The 20,024-nt window shown below is 42.7% G+C and overlaps 1 protein-coding gene across 1 annotated transcript; it reads left to right on the top strand.

Moving 5' to 3' along the window:
• Window positions 1–60: 60 nt before the first annotated feature.
• Window positions 61–19,747, top strand: LOC311024980 (mitogen-activated protein kinase kinase kinase 5). Its single transcript, XM_084027617.1, has 28 exons — window positions 61–635; window positions 741–880; window positions 5,578–5,765; window positions 5,878–6,046; window positions 7,123–7,229; window positions 7,397–7,567; window positions 7,772–7,884; window positions 8,352–8,511; window positions 8,662–8,812; window positions 8,902–9,006; window positions 9,184–9,233; window positions 9,653–9,748; window positions 11,188–11,272; window positions 11,439–11,572; window positions 12,194–12,321; window positions 12,942–13,078; window positions 13,808–13,913; window positions 13,997–14,154; window positions 14,637–14,838; window positions 15,005–15,173; window positions 15,421–15,586; window positions 16,444–16,629; window positions 17,020–17,125; window positions 17,212–17,458; window positions 17,639–17,751; window positions 18,847–18,944; window positions 19,028–19,104; window positions 19,224–19,747. The coding sequence occupies exons 1-28, from the start codon at window positions 290–292 to the stop codon at window positions 19,318–19,320; spliced, it is 4,005 nt and encodes a 1,334-aa protein (XP_083883743.1). The 5' UTR covers window positions 61–289; the 3' UTR covers window positions 19,321–19,747.
• The last annotated feature ends 277 nt before the right edge of the window (window positions 19,748–20,024 follow it).

Raw genomic sequence — 20,024 nt, 5'->3', positions numbered from 1 at the left:
AGAGAGTCGAGGCTGCGTGGCGTTCAGTTTCAGTCTCGAAATGTCAGCGGGCGGAGCAGCAGGAGGAGGAGGAGGAGGAGGGCGGGTCGAGTGGAGAGGAGGACCGGGAATGGTCGGGGATATGTGCTGTAAGCGGGGGCGGCGGCCGGCGACACACCTGGGGGAACTGCAGCAACGAGCACCGCCGCTTGTGACGCGTCTTCCTTTCCTTTGTTGTTAATGAAACTTCCCCCGGCGGAGGACGACATGCACTGAGCTTCGGCCCGCGGAACGAGGCGCGACAACAACCATGTACACGACGGAGCGCAGGCGGATGAGCCTGCGCGACAGCAGGCGGAAAGATCCGGTGCGCGTGTCCGCTGGAAGTTTGTGGCAGGACTCTCTGGCCATAGAGCTGAGCGCGAGCGCCAGCGGCTCGGGCAAACAGATCGTGTCCCCGCGCAGCCGCACCAGAGCCGTGTCCGTGGCGTACATCGTGAACGAGGAGGACGCGTCGGTGCCGCAGACCGAGGAGAACTTGACGCTGAAGTGCATGAAGGAAGCCTGCGCGGACGCGCACGCCGTCTTCAAGACCATCTCGTTCGAGAGGATCTCCCTGGGAAGCACCGACATCCTGGATAGTTTCTACAACGCAGGCAAGTTCAGGCACGCAGGAGTGGAGCGATTCAGATGCACGTCCAGGCAGTAGACTGTGCCAACTACGGAAAACTAACCCGCCCTGTTTATACCCCCCCCAACAGATGTAGCAGTGGTCGAGATGAGCGACTCTTTCTGCCAGCCTTCACTCTTCTATCACCTGGGAGTGAGAGAGAGTTTCAGCATGACCAATAACATCATCCTGTACTGTTACAAGCAGGATAGTGATCTCCAGGCTCTCAAGGTAACTCTATTGGTATGAATAAATAAACTAGTGCAGCAAACTCATCCAAGGCCCCAGAAGTTCAATTCACTTCAATAAAATATCATTTACACACTTCAAACTAATACTTTGAGTTCGGATGAAGCAAAAGCTTGAGTCTGCTTCGCTGTGTGAAAAAGTTTGAGATATTTGGGATAACGGAACAAAAAGTATGCATCATTCATGTTCAATAAGAAGTGGTTTAAAAGATGACCTTGAGGCCCTGCACTATTAAGTAATCCAGGCCCGTATCCTGAAGAGGAGTCACATTTTACTTCATTATGTCACAGCAGACCTCAGACCAGGTTTTGCCAGCATGGCGGGTGCTGGTTGATCTCTGGGCTCCGTGCAAAACACAGACTGTGTGTAATGTAATGAGATGTTGGAGCCAAGAGAGGCACAATGATTTCGACCATGACTGCAACTAATGAAAATGTACATCATAGATGAATCTGATGGTTATTTTATTCATTTATTCCATTAATGGTTTGATCTGTAACGTGAGAAAAATGCTGACAGAGAAAAGCTCTCAAATACATAATATAATCCATGAAAGGGATAAGAGATATTTGATGAAGGTGACACCAAACACACAAACAGACCATATAGTGTTGTTTGTTATACATAACTCATTGGTGTCATAATTTATATTTATACTTTTATACTTTGACTACACGTGTGTATAGGTCTTGTCACATTACTATGTTTATAAGCTCTTTATTTACTGTTTATAAGCACTTTATTTACTATGTTTATAAGCTCTTTATTTATTGTTTCTAAGCTCTTTATTTACTATGTTTATAAGCTGTTTATTTACTGTTTATAAGCACTTTATTTACCGTTTATAAGCTCTTTATTTACTATGTTTATAAGCTCTTTATTTACTGTTTATAAGCACTTTATTTACTATGTTTATAAGCTCTTTATTTATTGTTTCTAAGCTCTTTATTTACTGTTTATAAGCTCTTTATTTACTGTTTATAGGCTCTTTATTTAGTTTCTAAGCTCTTTATTTACTATGTTTATAAGCTCTTTATTTACTTTGTTTATAAGCTCTTTATTTACCGGTTATAAGCTCTTTATTAACTATGTTTATAAGCTCTTTATTTACTGTTTATAGGCTCTTTATTTACTATGTTTATAAGCTCTTTATTTACTATGTTTATAAGCTCTTTATTAACTATGTTTATAAGCTCTTTATTTACTGTTTATAGGCTCTTTATTTACTATTTTGATAAGCTCTTTATTTTCTATGTTTATAAGCTCTTTATTTAGGCAAGGCAAGGCAAGGCAACTTTATTTGTATAGCACATTTCATACACAAGGCAGACTCAAAGTGCTTCACATCATAAAACAAAGTGAGAAGAAAAAAGAAAAAAAATAGAAGAATTAAAAGAAAATAATAAAAATTTTAAAAATGCATTACAGAAAGAAAATAGAATAAAAACATATTTGCAATAATTAAAAACAGTGCAGACATTAAAAGATTTAGCAGAAAGCTATGGTGAACATAAAAGTTTTCAGTCTAGTTTTAAAAGTGGTCAGAGTTGGGGCAAGTCTTACATCTTCAGGAAGTTTATTCCAGCCATTTGTTGCATAGTGACTAAATGATGCTCTCCTGTGATTGTTGTTTACTCTGGGAATCACTAACAGATTGGTCTCAGAAGATCTTAGTGGTCTAGAAGGCTTATGTAGTGGGAGCATATCAGTGATATACTTCGGTCCTAGACCATGTAGTGATTTATATGTGAGCAGGAGGATTTTGAAATCAATCCTCTGACATACAGGGAGCCAATGTAAGGATTTAAGAATTGGTGTAATGTGCTCACATTTTTTGGTCTTTGTAAGAACTCTAGCAGCAGCGTTCTGAACAAGCTGTAGCTGCCTGACAGTTTTTTTTCGGAAGACCTGCAAGGAGACCATTACAGTAGTCTAGCCTACTAGTAATAAAGGCATGTACAAGTTTTTCTAAGTCTTGAGCTGACATGAGCCCTCTAAGTCTTGCTACATTTTTTAGGTGATAGTAGGCTGATTTTGTTACTGATTTAACGTGACTGTCGAAATGTAAATCAGAATCCATAATAACCCCAAGATTTCTGGCTTTGTTTGAGGTTTTCAGGGACAGAGAGTGAAGGTGTTGAATTACTTTAAACCTTTCTTTTTTAGCACCAAAAACAATTATCTCAGTTTTGTCCTCATTTAGTTGTAGGAAGTTTTGGCACATCCAGTCTTTGACTTGCTCAATGCACTGGCACAGAAGATCTATGGGGCGATAGTCGTTTGGTGATAGTGCTACATAGATTTGGGTGTCATCGGCATAGCAATGGTGGTCAATGTTATTATTTTGCATGATTTGTCCTAGTGGGAGCATGTAGATGTTGAATAAAGTTGGCCCCAAGATTGAACCTTGGGGGACTCCACACGTTACATTGGTAGGTTCTGATACAAAGTCGCCAATGGAAACAAAATAGTTCCTATCTTGTAGATATGACTTGAACCAGCTTAAGACTGTGCCTGAGAGCCCCACCCAGTTTTCCAACCTGTCCAGGAGTATTGAGTGGTCGACAGTGTCAAATGCAGCACTGAGGTCTAATAGCATTAATATTGAAGTTTTGCCAGAGTCTGTGTTAAGACGGATGTCATTTACAACTTTAATAAGGGCCGTCTCGGTGCTATGAAAAGGTCGAAATCCTGACTGGAAGTTGTTGTGGCAGCCAGTTGAAGCCAGGAAGTGATTTAGTTGTTGGAGGACAACTTTCTCAATTATTTTACTTATGAAGGGTAGATTTGAAATTGGTCTGTAGTTGTTGATAATAGAGGCATCTAGGCTCCGCTTTTTTAGAAGAGGTTTAATGACTGCAGTTTTGAAGGCCTTTGGGAAATTGCCTGATTTAATGGAGTTATTAACTATTTGCAATACGTCTATTGATAGGCAGTCAAAAACATTCTTTAAAAAGTTGGTAGGTAAAGCATCAAGGCAGCAGGTGGATGATTTTAGATTTGTCACCGTTTCCACTAGAGTTTTAGAGTCTATGGCATTAAAGCTTGCCATCATTGCTGTGTTACTTTTGCCTGAACAGGGTGGTGATCCAACTTTTTTGTTTGAGATATTGATGGCGCGTCTGATGCCTTCAATTTTATTAGTATAAAAGAATGCAAACTCATTACATTTCTGCGTGGAATGGAGTTTAGCTGGTATTTGTGTTGGGGGGTTGGTCAGTCTGTCAACAGTTGCAAATAGGGTTTTCGCCTTATTAGTGTTGTTGTTTATGATATTGGAGAAGTATGTTTCTCTCGCACTTTTTAAGACTAAATTGTAGGCCCGGAGGCTCTCTTTATAGATGTCATGGTGAATATGAAGTTTAGTACTCCGCCAGATTCGTTCAGCCTTCCTGCACTCTCTTCTCTGGGCTGTCACAACAGCAGCTTTTCTCCAGGGTGTCTTTTGCTTACCAGAAATTGTTTTAACCGTAGCAGGTGCAATGACATCTATGACATTCAGAATTTTGGAATTAAAGATGTTTACAAGATCATCAGCATGACATGGGTTTAGAGGTGGTAACGAGGAAATGGCATTTTTAAAGAGTACATTGGCATGTTCATTGATGTACCGCTTTTTGACCTTATTTGATTCTGTTTGTGTGTCAGGAATGAAAGAAATATTAAAGAAAACACAGAAGTGATCAGACAATGAAGGATCAGTCACAAAAACATCAGAAACATGGAGACCTTTTGTGATAATCAGGTCCAGGGTGTGTCCCTTACAATGAGTAGCCTCTTTCACATGTTGAGAAAGGTCAAATGTGTCTAGAATATTAAAAAGTTCTTTTGCACCCTTGTCACCCATTTACTGTTTATAAGCTCTTTATTTACTATCTTTATAGGCTTTTTATTTACCGTTATAAGCTCATTATTTACTATGTTGATAAGCTCTTTATTTACTGTTTATAGGCTCTTTATTTACTATGTTTATAAGCTCTTTATTTACTATGTTTATAAGCTCTTTATTTACTGTTTATAGGCTCTTTATTTACTGTTTATAAGCTCTTTATTTACTATGTTTATAAGCTCTTTATTTACTGTTTATAGGCTCTTTATTTACTGTTTATAAGCTCTTTATTTACTATGTTTATAGGCTCTTTATTTACTATGTTTATTAGCTCTTTATTTACTGTTTATAAGCTCTTCATTTACTATCTTTATAGGCTCTTTATTTACTATGTTTATTAGCTCTTTATTTACTGTTTATAAGCTCTTCATTTACTATCTTTATAGGCTCTTTATTTACTATGTTTATAAGCTCTTTATTTACTGTTTATAGGCTCTTTATTTACTATGTTTATAAGCTCTTTATTTACTATGTTTATAAGCTCTTTATTTACTATGTTTATTAGCTCTTTATTTACTATTTTTATAAGCTCTTTATTTACTATGTTTATAAGCTCTTTATTTACTATGTTTATAAGCTCTTTATTTACTATGTTTATAAGCTCTTTATTGATGACCACATACTTTCTCTTTCTATCTTACACTGGCAGTTGCTCAACATGTATGGATCATTCATATTTCCTGTGGGATGGAACACGTATTCTGATAACTGGAAGGTGATCCATGCGGTCATGTCGGGTTTCCCCGGCGTGTACGTGTCCCTGTATAACCTGCTAATTATCTTCCTCCAGGAGCAGTGTGGCAGCTACCTGTTCATCCCTTACGTAGTGTCGCCTCAGGGCAAAGTGTTCGCCTGCGACGCTACGATTATGACGGGCATCAAAGAGCTGATGCAGCCCAGTTTCCAGCTGGAGCCCCTGCTGACCCCGCTGGTGGAGCGACTGGTGCATCTGCTGAACAACGTGCACGTTCAGTCCAGGTCAGACACGCCAACATTACGCTGTTAACTGCTTTCCTCCCACGGCTGCTCTGTTTACGATTGTGAAACTGGGGAATGTTCTGACTCCTCTCTGCTCCCTTTGTGCCGACAGCGAGTACTTCCGGGAGTCGATCAGGCACGAGATCCGCATGGCGAGGGAGCGGTTCAGCGGCCAAGCCCTGAGCGAGGAGCTGAGCCGCATCCAGAAACGCCTGGACAGCGTGGAGCTGCTCACCCCGGACATAGTCATGAACCTGCTGCTGTCCTACAGGGACATTCAGGTGGTGAATCATTAACCTGCCAGTTAGATTTTCACATGAATGAAGTGATTGTTTGCAGAGCCCAACATGGATTTTTAAATCAAATTGGAGTACATGATACAGCACAACAATTATAGATCATTTTCTTTTTATTTAAAAAAATATAATAAATACAACTAATAATAATCAACATGGCATTTTAATGGGAAAAAATCTTCCCTTCCCTGCGATCAAACATGAAAAGCCGGTGTTTCGTTATGGGAGTGTTACTGTTGACGTCATTAAGATGTGGGAGCCTGCAGGAGTCACGATGAACCAAAAACCCCGGATCAGATCCCATACATGTGGAGACCATCAGTGTTTAAGTGATTATTAGTAGTAAACGTTGTTACAGGATAAACCTGAGACGTGCGATGGGCTCACACAAGTCGCAGTCCCAAATAAGGCGTTACAACATCTTCAAACTCAACTTCATATAAAATGACTTACATGTTTTCAAATTAATAGGCTCAAGTGTGGCTCAACTATGAACTCATTCATCTTCCAGACACAGCAGCAACAATGTAGCAATATGAGGCAACAATATGATGTGCATACAGACTTCTACATTACTGAGAATAAACCAATAGGGATGTAACACTTTGATTCTAATCAGTAAATACACACTCAAGACTATTACGTACTTGTATCACTCCACAGAACATATGATGTGTATTTGATAAAGGCATCTCAAGTACTGTAGGGTAGAAGTACACCATGGAATTAGCCGGACAACGATTGGATTTCTTGGAATATCGCATTGCATCATAAAAACATTTCCAATCTAAGCAACCTTTCAAAGTGGAATTATGGGTTGCATCATAGCAGAAGCCTAAGGTGTGTGTAACCCTGCAACATGAAAGTAAAATACACAAGGAGGGACGGATTGTCAGGAAGCATTTTGCCACGATGACACACCCACACACACACACACACACACACACACACACTGTGAAAACAATACCAACCCCAACGCCGTCACCACCGGAAATTCTGAAATGTAATCAGATGCCAGCGGGTAAATAATGCATGGTAATAATACCGTCTGCTCCCTGCAGGACTACGATGCCATAATCAAACTGGTGGAGACTCTGAACGAGCTGCCCATGTGTCTGGTGGCCAAGCATCAGAATATCAAGTTTAACTACATATTTGCTCTGAACAGGTAAACAGGCGGCTCCTCCTGCATCCATATTCTCTTTCACAAGTTAATCAATGAAGCTGGTTTCAGCTCAGTGGTTTTTGGGTCATTCTCAGCCTGAAGCCTCTGTTTGCCTTGTATGTATGTAAAGTATTGTGTATAAAGTTTTTTTTAATGCTCATCATTGCCAGGAGGAACCACCCCGGAGACCGGCCCAAGGCGTTGGAGGCCATCCTTCCCATCGTGGAGTCGGGGGTGAAGGTGGCGTCGGACGTCTACTGCCTGTGTGGACGCATCTACAAGGACATGTTCATGAGCTCTGGGTTCACCGACCAGCGCAGCAGAGACCAGGCCTGCTACTGGTACAACCACTTTGTGTGTATTAGGGGGGGTCTGGTCTTCCTTACTGGTCCACACCTAAGGAGAAAGTGGGAATTGTCTGTCTTTTGTGTTTCGACTACAGTTTGTCACTCCAGATCCTGCCGTATGGTATTTGTTTTCTGATGTCCCCTATCCGTCAGTGTTTTGGTATGATCCATCAGTGCTCTTTGCATATCGTTTGTCAGGTATGGGAAGGCCTTCGAGACGGAGCCGACGCTTCACTCGGGCATCAACAACGTGGTCCTCCTGATGGCGGCCGGACATGAGTTTGACACTTCCATCGAGCTGCGAAAGATAGGTGCTTAAATGCTTCCTCTATCAGAGGCTTCAGTGACTATTTCCTGCTATTTACTTCACTTTATGTTGATTTGATGTTTATTTTCCTTGAAAACAAAGTACAATCTTTACATGACATGAAATATGTCCTACAAATAAAAATAAATAAATAAAATCATTCAAGTTTGAGGAGGGACAGGACCCCTGCCCCCTTCTTTACATTATCACTTTTAAGTTACATAAAGCTCATATATGGGTGTGAAATAGTCCAATTATCCAAGTCAGAATATGAGAAACAAAATTAATATATATATATATATATATATATATATATATATATACTGTATATATATATATATATATGACTAAATGTTTTCCAGATGCGATGCTTTCTGCAGAAAACCCATCGTTTCACAGCTAATTTTAGATCCGTAGCTGATGTTGTCGATGAATTTGTCTCCCTCTGTGTCGTGTGACGCCGGCGTTCAGGCGTGACTCTCAGCACCCTGCTGGGTAGAAAGGGGAGTTTGGAGAAGATGAAGGACTACTGGGACGTCGGCTTCTTCCTCGGGGCAAACATCCTCGCCAACGAACCTCGGAAAGTCATCACGGCGTCCGATAAACTCTACAGACTCAAGGCCCCCATCTGGTGAGCTCTTCATGAGGAGGAATCACACCGACTTATTAAACCGTCATCAGGCCCTTTCAATCATTGGTTTCAAACACCAGGAACCTTTTGTGGTTTAGAGTCGTTTTGGTCTGGTTTAATGTGGATTAATGAGTTTTGCGTGTCCCTCAGGTATGTGGCGTCCATCATGGAGACGTACATCCTGTACCGGCAGTTCGCCAAGCTGCCCGAGGTGAAGTCTCCCAAACAGGACACCATGGACTTCTGGATGGAGCTGCTCCTGCAGACCTGTAAACCCACCGAGTCCACCGGCCGCTGCCCAGTAAGACCACCCCGATGTCCTTCACTCTGTTGTCAGGAAGTGATGGAGATAGAGAACGTTTTAAAATGCGTTTTCTGCCTTTATTCGAGGTGCTCATCCTGGAGCCCAGTAAACTCCTCCAGCCGGCCATCGTGTGTGTGAGCGAGGAGGACGACAGTCGCACCGTCCAGTTGAAACACGTCACCCCGTTAAAGGTATGTAGACCCTCAGCCCCCTCCCCCACCCTGAATTTGGATCTCTGACTACCTTCCATACATGCAGAATAAACAGGAACGTTTCTGTTTACTTTCTCTTGCATGTCTCATCATCAAAAGCACCTCTCATCGTCTTAATCCTGTGGTTTTTTCCTTTATTCCTCCCTGATTCTACAGAAAGGCTTACACCAGTGGACTTTCCCGGCCTCTGCGATCCGGGGAGTGAGGTAACGTGGAGTAAGCGTGTGCTAACGGCTCACATAGCTGAGTTCAGCTGGGTGTGTTTCCAGCCTGCAGCAAAGCCAGAGGACCCAAAAACACACCAGGCTGTCTGGAAACCTCGGCTGTTCTGCAGATTTTTGTTCTGTCGATACGGCTTCAAGCTTTGGCTTCCTTGTTATTTGGAGGCTTCGTGTTGATTCACTCCACCGGCTATTGATCAGTGTTACTGTGTACTTTAGCCAGCAAAGACCAGAACAGTCAGCTGCTCACTGAACACCAGTAAACAGGATTTTATCAGATTGGAATGTTTGGGGGGAAGATGAGAAACTTTCCTTACTTTACTAAGCTGATACCTTAAACCATGCATTTTCTCAACAAATATTAAGACTATTTGATTAGTTAAAATCTTTGTTTTCCTCTAAAGTGCTTCAAAGATCGATGAGCGGAGCTGCTTCCTGTACGTCCACTACAACTCAGATGACTTCCAGCTCTGCTTCCCCTCCGAGCTGCACTGTAAAGGGTGAGTGACTCATAGACTGGCAGAGATACAGCGTGTGTGTGTGTGTGTGGGCGTGTTTTAACAGTCATGTGGGGACATATAAGACATTGTGGGGACCCACCTTTTCTTTTGGAGATAAAAAGACCGCCATGACAGGCTGCAGGAAGATTAATAGATAAAAGAGTTCCCGCAATGAGGCGAACTAGATTATGAAGTCGAAGTCTCGAAGGTGGACTGAAGAAATAAACATGTTGCAATCACATTGTATGAGTCACATTGAACTACTCGTCCTCGAGGACAGGCTTTTTTTCTCCACTCTGACTTAAAGACTCATTCGACCCAAATCACGCCCCCAAAAAACAGACATTTCCTTTTAACCTCTTGTGGTTTCTAGATTTGCAGTTTTGAGAGTGCCACTGTTAAAACGTCTGCTGCCACCTTTAATATAATGGACTGAACTCAAAGCACACGAGCTGATGAAACGGGGGAAACGGGATCGTAACGTTGTTTGTAATTTGATTTGATAAAAGATTAGATCACGCCTTTCTGGAGCTCGGTGCAGAGTCAGGTTTCATTGATGGATGGATGGATGGCATCGTGTTATTGGTTGAAATTGGTCGGTACTAGCTGATGTAAGCAAGCGTCATATTTAGTTTTTCAGGAAGAAAAAAGTATTGGATTTTGAGAAATAATGTTGTTAAATAGGTGCACAATAAGGCTTTGATGAGGGGCTGGAGGCCCGCCCCTTGTCTGATCTTTATTTGTATTTATTTGTTATTAGAATTATTATGATTATTATTTAATGGTCTGTACTGAAACCTGAGTATCTTTGTACAATGGGGCTGCAACTAACAATTTAAAAAAAGCCTGTCCCAGTTTCTGAAAGTCCAAGTCTTTAAATATGGAGCGTTGTCAGTTGTAAGTGTATTCAGTTTAATTTGATATAAAACAGTGAAAGATGGAGATTTCTGTGTTTGAGAGGCTGAAGAAAAAGCATTTTCTGCCATTATTGTGTGAAAAATTACTTTTAACGATCAGTCTTTGACCACAAATAGTTGGCATTATATATGTGTTTACCTTTATACAATGTTTATTTAGAAGATTAAATTTGACATTTTAGCTGATTTACTAGGTTTTTATGGTGTTGCTTGTTTACCACGATGCATTGTGTGTTTCCTTTTAGGCATCTTGTCATCTACATATCTAAATTATATTTAAATTATTTATTTTTTATTTTATTTTATTTTATTTTATTTTATTTATTTTATGTTTTATTTATTTTATTATTTTAATTATTTTTGATGCATTATTTATTTATTATTATATTTATATATATTTTAATTTTAAACTTTATTTTATAATTGGCTTGTTTTAATGTTTTTTATGTAAAGCTCTCTGAGTTGTTGTTGAAAGGTGCTATAGAGATAAAATTGCCTTCCACTCACGTCTCCTCTCTGTAGTTTCTGTGAGCTGGTCAACTCTCTGCTGCAGCAGGCCGAGCAGCCCAACCAGGACCTGAACCACGTCACCGAGGGAATACTGGAGGTCAGTCTGGCTGACCTCTGACACAGAGCGGCTCTTATTTTAGATCTCACTTGCTTCATCGACTAGAAAAACAGCCGTACTTGTTGGGTGGAAATCCAAAAACATTCCTGTAACACAGTGTCACGCTTTCCAACATTGTGTTCATGTCATCCTCTCTCATCCACAGTACATCTACGAGACCAACGAGAACAATGACAAGGTGGTTCTGGGTAAAGGGACGTACGGCGTGGTGTACGCCGGGAGGGACCTGAGCAACCAAGTACGCATCGCCATCAAGGAAATCCCAGAGAAGGACAGCACGTATGAGAACCCGACACACACACTTTATTTTTAGTTTACTGGCAGACACGAAGCTCAATGTTTCTCACGAGAATGCTTTTTTTAAAACCCTAAATGGGAAATGATTTGGCAGAGACTCACTGGCTTTCTGTGGAATCTCGGATGAGTCCGATGAGTGTTTAGACTTGTCCTTCTGTCTCTGTTCCTCTATAATGAGCGTCGGACCTCGCCGAGCTGGTACTAGAGAAGTAAAACAGCTCCATCAAAGGAAATGTGATATTTAAATCACTTTGATAAGCATCAGAGAAACAGCAACAGCTGTAGCTGAAGAAGTAATGTGGCACATTAGAAGGTGTAGCAGTGATGATCCACTGAAAACAACCAGAATGTCGGCTGAAGGGAGACGGAGGGAGAAAAAGAAACACTCTGTGTGGCCCTAATGAGAAAAAGACACAATACACGATTATAAATACACAATATTATAATAATATGTGCAATTAACTTTCCCTTTACCGTTTCATTTATTTACTTAAAATGCAAACCGTGTCATTGTTGGACTCACCATAGATGTTGTTTGTGTGTATATGTATGTATATGTATGTATATATATATATATATATCTACCCTGTCTGTCTGTCCCAGGTACTCCCAGCCTCTCCACGAGGAGATCGCTCTGCACAAGAGGCTGAAACACAGGAACATCGTCCAGTACCTGGGCTCCGTCAGTCAGGACGGCTTCATCAAGATCTTCATGGAGGAGGTACCAGGAGGTACGGACTACGGGTCATCCTCAGCCACACAGACAGACTGTATATAGATATAAAATATGTAAATGAAGGCAATCAAAAGTAAAATGTTTAACTTCCCGAAAATCTTTAACGGAAAACAACACACCTCATGGTATGACATTATAAAACAGGAACTCATATTGCCTGAGGGTGTCAAAAACACGTTTTACTGTGTTCTAATTTATTGTTAACCCATAAGAACTAGACCCATGTCTCCTGAAAAGGAAAATATAGCCAGTTCTGTTGAATGTGCGTGTGAGTTTCTTCCAGGACGACGTCTTCGTGAAGCGTGGAGGAAGTGAGCGTCTGTCCTGGATGTGTGATTGTGTAACACATACTGAGAAGTCAGTTTCAAGAAACTGGCCGGTTTCAACATCCTGCTCATTAAAGAAAAATCTCTCCATGCCCTGGTGTGATAGTCTGAAAAACATCTGGTGACACGGGAACACATCCAGGCCAGAACAGGGTTTAGATTGCCACACATAGAATACTAGAAATAACTTATATTTCAGCAGAAGTGGTGTTGTTTTTTATTAGTTCTTATCTCTCATCTCACAGCTGGGACTCTGTTCCTAAAAAGTGAATCCACGTCTGTGTTTTAGGCAGTTTGTCGTCTCTCCTGCGCTCCAAATGGGGTCCTCTGAAAGACAACGAGGCCACCGTCATCTTCTACACCAAGCAGATCCTCGAGGGGCTCAAATACCTGCACGACAATCAGATCGTCCACCGGGACATCAAGGTGAGCGAGACGGCCTGGGGGGGGGGGGGGGGGTAATAGAGTGGGGAAGTCCCGCCCCTTCCCTCTGCTGGACTCCCATGGGACCTCTGAGATCGTAACAAATGTTTGGGTCTCAATGCAGATAATATGCAGTCGTTATATGTCGTTATATATTAGTAATATGTTGTTTGTGGTTTTAAATGATAGTTTTCACGTCAAGAGTTTGACCGTTTATTGTGTAATTGTTGAGTTTGAGGCTGTAGAGGAAACACAATGAGAGAGACTACATGTCGCGTATGTGACATCACGTCATCACCCTTTCTCACAGCCATTCAGTGCCGATCAAACCAAGATGTTCCTGAATGTTCCAGCAGGTACGGCTGGTCATGCTCTCGGTTCCCGTCCGATGAGAAGGCGAGGAATCGCTGGCTCAAACTGACGGATGTGATTTACGCCAAGAGCAGCGAAGAGCTATAGTTCACACAAAACCTACCATTATCAAACTGCTTCCCTACCTTATCTAACTTCTTCAGTTTTTTTGCATGAAATATGATCTTTAAAAACCACAAACAACATATGTGAAATTCATGGCACAATTCAAACGGGACCAGAAGATAATTCCGATCTCGTCGTAGGAATACATGCATCAGAAATTCATGATCCATGTACCGGGAATAGAAAGGCGGGGCTTGGCCCTCTATGAAATCCTGTCTTTGTGTTGAACATCTGGGCGTTGTGTCTCTGCTGCAGGGCGACAACGTGCTGATCAACACCTACAGTGGCGTGTTGAAGATCTCTGACTTTGGGACCTCGAAGCGGTTAGCTGGGATCAACCCCTGCACCGAGACCTTCGCCGGTGAGATTTATAACATTCCTTTTCATCAACCCTAGTTGCATTTGAATCCCTTTTTTATGATTTTTTATGATTTTTTTTGATAGGAACTCTCCAGTACATGGCCCCAGAGATTATAGACCAAGGGCCTCGGGGTTATGGGAAGCCGGCTGATATCTGGTCCCTCGGGTGCACCATTATAGAAATGGCAACGGGCAAAACACCCTTCCACGAGCTGGGAAGTCCTCAGGCGGCCATGTTCAAGGTGAATCTCATAACATTATGATGACCGATGTGATATGAGCATGTTACCATGGTGATGTCAGCTTTTAAAGACATGTTAATGACATGCGCCACTTTATTAGTCCATCAGTCAGACCCCCACCATGATGGCGTTGCAGCAACAGTAGCTTTCTATGTGCTATCACTTCTTTTATCATCCTTCCATCATTACAGTGTTTTTTTACACATAAAGCCAGTAATAAAAGAGGATAACTTACAGAACGGAGACTAAAATCCTTCTACCGGTCATGTTTGTATGACACAGAGGATGACAGAATTTGACCTTTGACTTCTAATGCAGCAATGGGGGTCTGATCGGATTTTTCTGCACTTTTTCGTCAGAATTAGAACTTGGATTTTGACGTGAGCCCTAATTTACATGTCGTAAGTTACCATAACATGAACGTAATCGTAATGACGTAATCCCCAAAGTCAAAGAGTTGAAATGAACCAATGTCCATCCAGGTGGGCATGTTTAAGATCCACCCCAAGGTTCCAGAGTGCATGTCGGACGAGGCCAAGGGCTTCATCATGAACTGCTTCGTGCCGGACCCCGACGACAGAGCCACCGCCACCGAGCTGCTGAAGGACGCCTTCCTCAGGTCGTCCTCCAGGAAGAAGCCCAGAGGCCCTCAGGGACCCGCACCCAGAGACTCCCTCTCTGCCGGTGAGACTCCGTCAGCACACATACATGTTCCTGTTTTACTAAAACCTTCTGTAGTTTCTCTCTCATTTCTATTTCTCATCACCTTTGTTGCAAACTGTTTTTGTGTGATGACACCGGTGTGGTGAGTGCTGTGATGAAACCCGGCTCATGAAGTGTTTTCATGCAGCCGACTACCAACGCAGCCTCTCCGTGCCCATGTCCATCTTTGTGGAGGACACGGACTCCTACTCCGACATCATCGACCTGTCCTGTTCCCTGGACCTCAGGAGGCACCAGTACCCCCCCACCATAGATGAGATCTCCGAGAGTCCGCCCAGCGCCAGCAGCTTCCTGTCGTGAGTTAAATTGTTGCTCAACAGAAGATAAAAAAAAGCTTTATAATCGCGGTTCTACAGGATCTTGCATCAGTGGCAAACCGCACTGTGGGTTCAGATCGTCTTTCTGAGGCTACATCCTGTGTAGACCTGAAAGGCTACAATGCCACTGTCTCAAACTCAATTATTAATACATCATATTCATGTTCCTGTTCCAGGAGATGCATTTTTAAACCTGGTGTTTCTTGATGTCCTCATTGATGTCCAGAATCCCTGAGGACTCTCCTTCAGAGATGAGCAGTCCAGCCTTGTCGGAGGAGAACATCGGACTCTTCATGCTGAGAAAGGACAGCGAGCGGCGAGCCACGCTGCACCGCGTCCTCTCTGACGACATCGGCCACGTCGTCGCCAACATCCAGGACTCTGTGCCTCCGGTGGGTGAAGGTCAAACGATGTGAAAGCTGCTAACCGCACGCCGTCCTACATAACACACACACCGGCAGCACTGACTCTTCTGTCAAGTGTGGGGAAAGTTCAAATGTTGGTTTAAACAATTAAATAAGCAATTTGCAGAATTCAAATAACAGAAGTTATGTTCCACAGATGATCAGTAAATCCTAGCTGACGGGCAAATAAATATATAGACTGAATGTCTGAACCCCCTCTTAGTTTTTTGGCATTTCCAAAACCCCAAATTATGAACCTCTGCATGACCCAGCAGCCACGTGGCACGACTCTGGCAGCACATAAAAAGAGAACATTGAAGTTCATTACTTTGAGCATGAGGACATATTTTGCCATGTCATTATACACTTTTCTTTTCCACTTAAAAGCTGTTTTGTTATGTGTGGAAGCATATTTCCCCCAAAATGCATGAAACATTTGAATTCATTTTTTTGTCAAACCGTAACCTAAAATTCACATTCTTTGTGTGTTGCAGGAATATAATATTCTGTATTTCTGGGTATTTAAATATAATGATTTAAAGGTTTAGAATCTTAAATAGTTATTTGCACGTATTACTTAATAATCTATGAATCCTGAAATGAAGCTGTTTTCTATACAGAACCACAGCTGTGACTTTAGAGGCTTAATATAGAGCAACAAATGAATATTCTCTGATAATATTGTGCTCATTTTGGACTTTTCTACGATGTGAGATGTGTAAGTTCTTCCAGAATAACAACTGTTCTGCATATCCAGTAGTTTTACAGAAACCCAGCAGGACAAAGTTATTAAGGGAATGTAGAAGTCCTGTTTCCTCATCTCTTTTTCCCTTCCCTCTCTAAAGCATGACAGGGGCTCATCGCTGTCTGCAGACCACATCACTGAGCTCATCAGCTGCCTGCGAGACAACATCCGCTCCCCGGACAGGAAGCAGCTGACCAGCGGCCTGCTGGAACTCCGAGCCGCGCTGCTCGCTGCCGCAGTTTCACCCAACACCCTGCAGGCGGTGCTGTTTAGCTTCCAAGATGCAGTAAGTTACTTCAGGGTCAGATGTTTTTTCCTGGCCAGGGTTGCAGTCGAATAGTCAAAAAATAAGGTCGTATTCCTTGACCTTTGGAGAAAACGTCACGGGGTTAAGGAAAGGCGAGAGGAGACTCTTTAAATTAAAGAATTGTGGGTCGGCGGCGTGATCTCCTTTCCTTTCCTATAGGAAGGTTCCTCGCATCCTATGCTAAAGGAGTTCTGAAAGGCAGTATTGGAGCTCCTTTCCTTTGCATGTAGAGAATCTGAACGGTTCTCATCATGGCGGTTGCCTGTTTACTTCCGGGTCACTTCTTCCGTTAGGAACCTTCCTAAGAGAAACAGGCAGCCCAGGTGTCGTCTTCCTGTGGTCTTAAGGCGGTCTCTGTTCTGTGTGCAGGTGAAGAGGGTGTTGAGGCAGCAGCAGGTGAAACCTCACTGGATGTTTGCTCTGGACAATCTGCTGCGTCAGGCCGTCCAGGACGCCATCACCGTGCTCCTGCCAGGTGGAGCTCCATCTCATACTGTGTATACTTTAGGATTCCTGTTATTGAAGTGTATATATATCATCTATATGTCCCCCCCCCCTCAGAGCTGAAGCTCCAGCTGCAGTCTTCATTCGAGACCGAGGACGGCGTCCCCGAGGAGCAGCCTGCCGACCCGGACACTCCTGTGGCCGTCGTCCCCGACCAGCTGCTGGTGCCGGTCGACATGCAGCAGACGGCGTACATATATGAGAGCCTAACTACAGCAGACCCCGACTCCCCTCCAGACCCGGTCCTGAACCGGGACTGTCCCCTCAGTGAGAGGCTGAGAGACCTGCGACGGGAGACCAGCAGGTAGCGTTCAATCCTTTTATCGTGTTCATGCTCTCGAAGGAGTCGAGAGGTTTTCGTGATGAACAGCAGCATTTCTTGGAAAAGTGCAAACAATGATGTTATCCATCAGTAAACCGTGTTTTATGAGATTTGAGAGTTGCGCTGCTTTCTGCTGAGTCATGATGGATGTTTGCACTCCAGACTGCTGACTCAGCTGAACGACAAGGAGAGGGAGTACCAGGAGCTGCTGAGGAACTCAGTCCAGAAGAAACAGGAACAAATAGATGCTCTGAGGACATCTGCAGCCACTGAAGGTGAGGAGGTAGAGAAACTACACTGTAGGAAACCAACACAGTCTCATGTGCAAAAAATATTCATTATTCATTTTAATAATAGCAGTTTGAATGACTAAATACGAAAAAGACTGCATTTTTTTGGGATATACGCACTCAATATCTCATATCAAAATCTGTTTTATTGGCAAAGTATATGTACACACATGAGGATTAAATGGCATTAAGTTACTCTTTCTGATGATAAACAGAATATAGACATCCAGCTTGAAACTATTCTGAATATACAAGTAAATGAAAAAGGTTATGTGTATATAATTATATTGAAAATGCAATGACAGACAGTATGTATAGATGTTTCTACTTAGTATATACAGCATGCTTGTTAAACTGTAACATTTATCATTTGTAGGAGTTGATATATGCCTTTGAATGGTTGTCATTCTGCACAAACACATCGGTGTGTGGAAACCTGCCGGTCCAGGACGCCACGCAGCTTAACACACAAACATTTGCATGTTATAATTGATATTTAAATCCATTTAAAGGCTGTTTGCCACGATTGCTCCGTTAGAATATTTGGTTAAGAAAATACACCAAATTAAAATGAAGTTCATCCAGTCCAAGTTGAAGGATAATATTATTTCAGTGAGATGTGGTTTAAGAGAACTTTCTTTTAAAATGAGAATAAAACATCCTGGACTTACTTTCCATTTTGTGTGAGAAACAAAAGACACGTCCAACATCCTTTTTAGTGATTTTTTTATGGCGATCAGTGTTGAAGTCCTGTATCGTCCCTCGTGAGAGTCTCCAGACGATGATTAACAGACACGCTGCAGCACGACTGCTGTTGCATCGAGCCACCAAACCCTCTTTTGGATTATCAACACACTCGGTTTCCCAACACACCCGTCCCACGCCTTCAGCTCCAGGCCTGGGATTTCTGCCCGACTGGTTCCCGAGCTTCAGATAAAATGCTCAAACTTGACTTTTCAGTTTGTGTAACGATTATCGAGTCTGCCCTGCAGGAACGTGACAAGTGTGTCTCTTTATTACCATGAGATAAAGTATGTCTGCTGCTCGTTTTAATGGTTGTTCATCTCTTGTGCGTTCTAGATGGTGGATTGTTGACACGGAAACGCTCGAATCCAGAAGTGAAGGCTTTGGTGCGCTGGCTCAAGTCTGTCCCCGTAGATCAAGATACCACTAATAAGGTAAACTCAGCTCATTCTGTTGCTGCTCGTTATGCCTCATCTGTCCACTGCTCATCCAAACCTGCGTGATCCTGTTTTCCTAGCTGCTCTCTCATGAGTTCACCTTGGACTGTCTCGTGCACATGGCTTCCAGGGATGACTTGATGTACTGTGGGATAAGGTGAGCCGCCGCCGCGCATCACCGTCACGCCGTCCGTCCGTGCAGAAACGTTAGAGTGGGATGGCGGGGCAGGAAAGACACACCCAGAGGTGTCTGACGCGGCTGGTTTTATCTTTCAGAGGAGGCATGCTGTGTCGGATCTGGGCCGCCATCACAGCTCGCAGGAAGACCCAGCTCAGCGTCCACAGCGAGGACAGCGAGGACACGCTGCTTTGATGGCTGCTGACGTCGTCAGAGGACAGATTTATGGACGGGCTGGTCCCGCGTCGTCACGGCGGAGCACAGAAGCATGATAGATTTGTTGAACTGTGAATGTATTTTTCTTCAAAGATACTGACTTCGTCTTCCAGTTTGAGTGTAACATAGAATGTAAGGATTTTTACAGAAAAGTTGGATGTTTTTTTACATTTTCTCAGGGCTTTTGGCAAGTGGGACTGCAACTATGCCTTCATAAAAACCATATATATATGGGAGACATAAATATATAATGGTGCCTTCTGATGACACTTTGACTGTGTTTTCCAGGGAACTTAGCAGGACCTAAGTTGCATGCTGTGTTGAAGATTAATATCTCTTCTCAGGCCTATATTTTCTTGTGTATATACTGTTAAAATCATCCAGATAATAAAGACTCTCAGACTGACTTGTGATCTGCAGACGTTTGTTCATAACAGAGCGAGGGCCGTCGGCGGGAGGAGTGATGAAGTGGTGAGCAGGCTTTAAATTCCACACGTGTTCCCTCATCTGTTTCCACAGTGTTGACATCTCCTTAGAAACAGTGTGTGTGTTTGGGTGTGTGTGTGTGTGTGTGTGTGTGTGTTTTAGTGTTTATTGTCTGCTGTTCTTCTTTCCTGAAGGTCCGAGTTAAAGGAAGAACATCCAGCTTGATGTATTTCCGAGGGAAACAGGCTGGTGGGAGG

This window comes from Eutrigla gurnardus (assembly GCF_963514095.1).
Source record: "Eutrigla gurnardus genome assembly, chromosome: 14".
NCBI classification, from domain to species: domain Eukaryota; kingdom Metazoa; phylum Chordata; class Actinopteri; order Perciformes; family Triglidae; genus Eutrigla; species Eutrigla gurnardus.
Note: the sequence above shows the minus strand (reverse complement) of the source record. Positions and strands in the feature narration are given on the sequence as shown.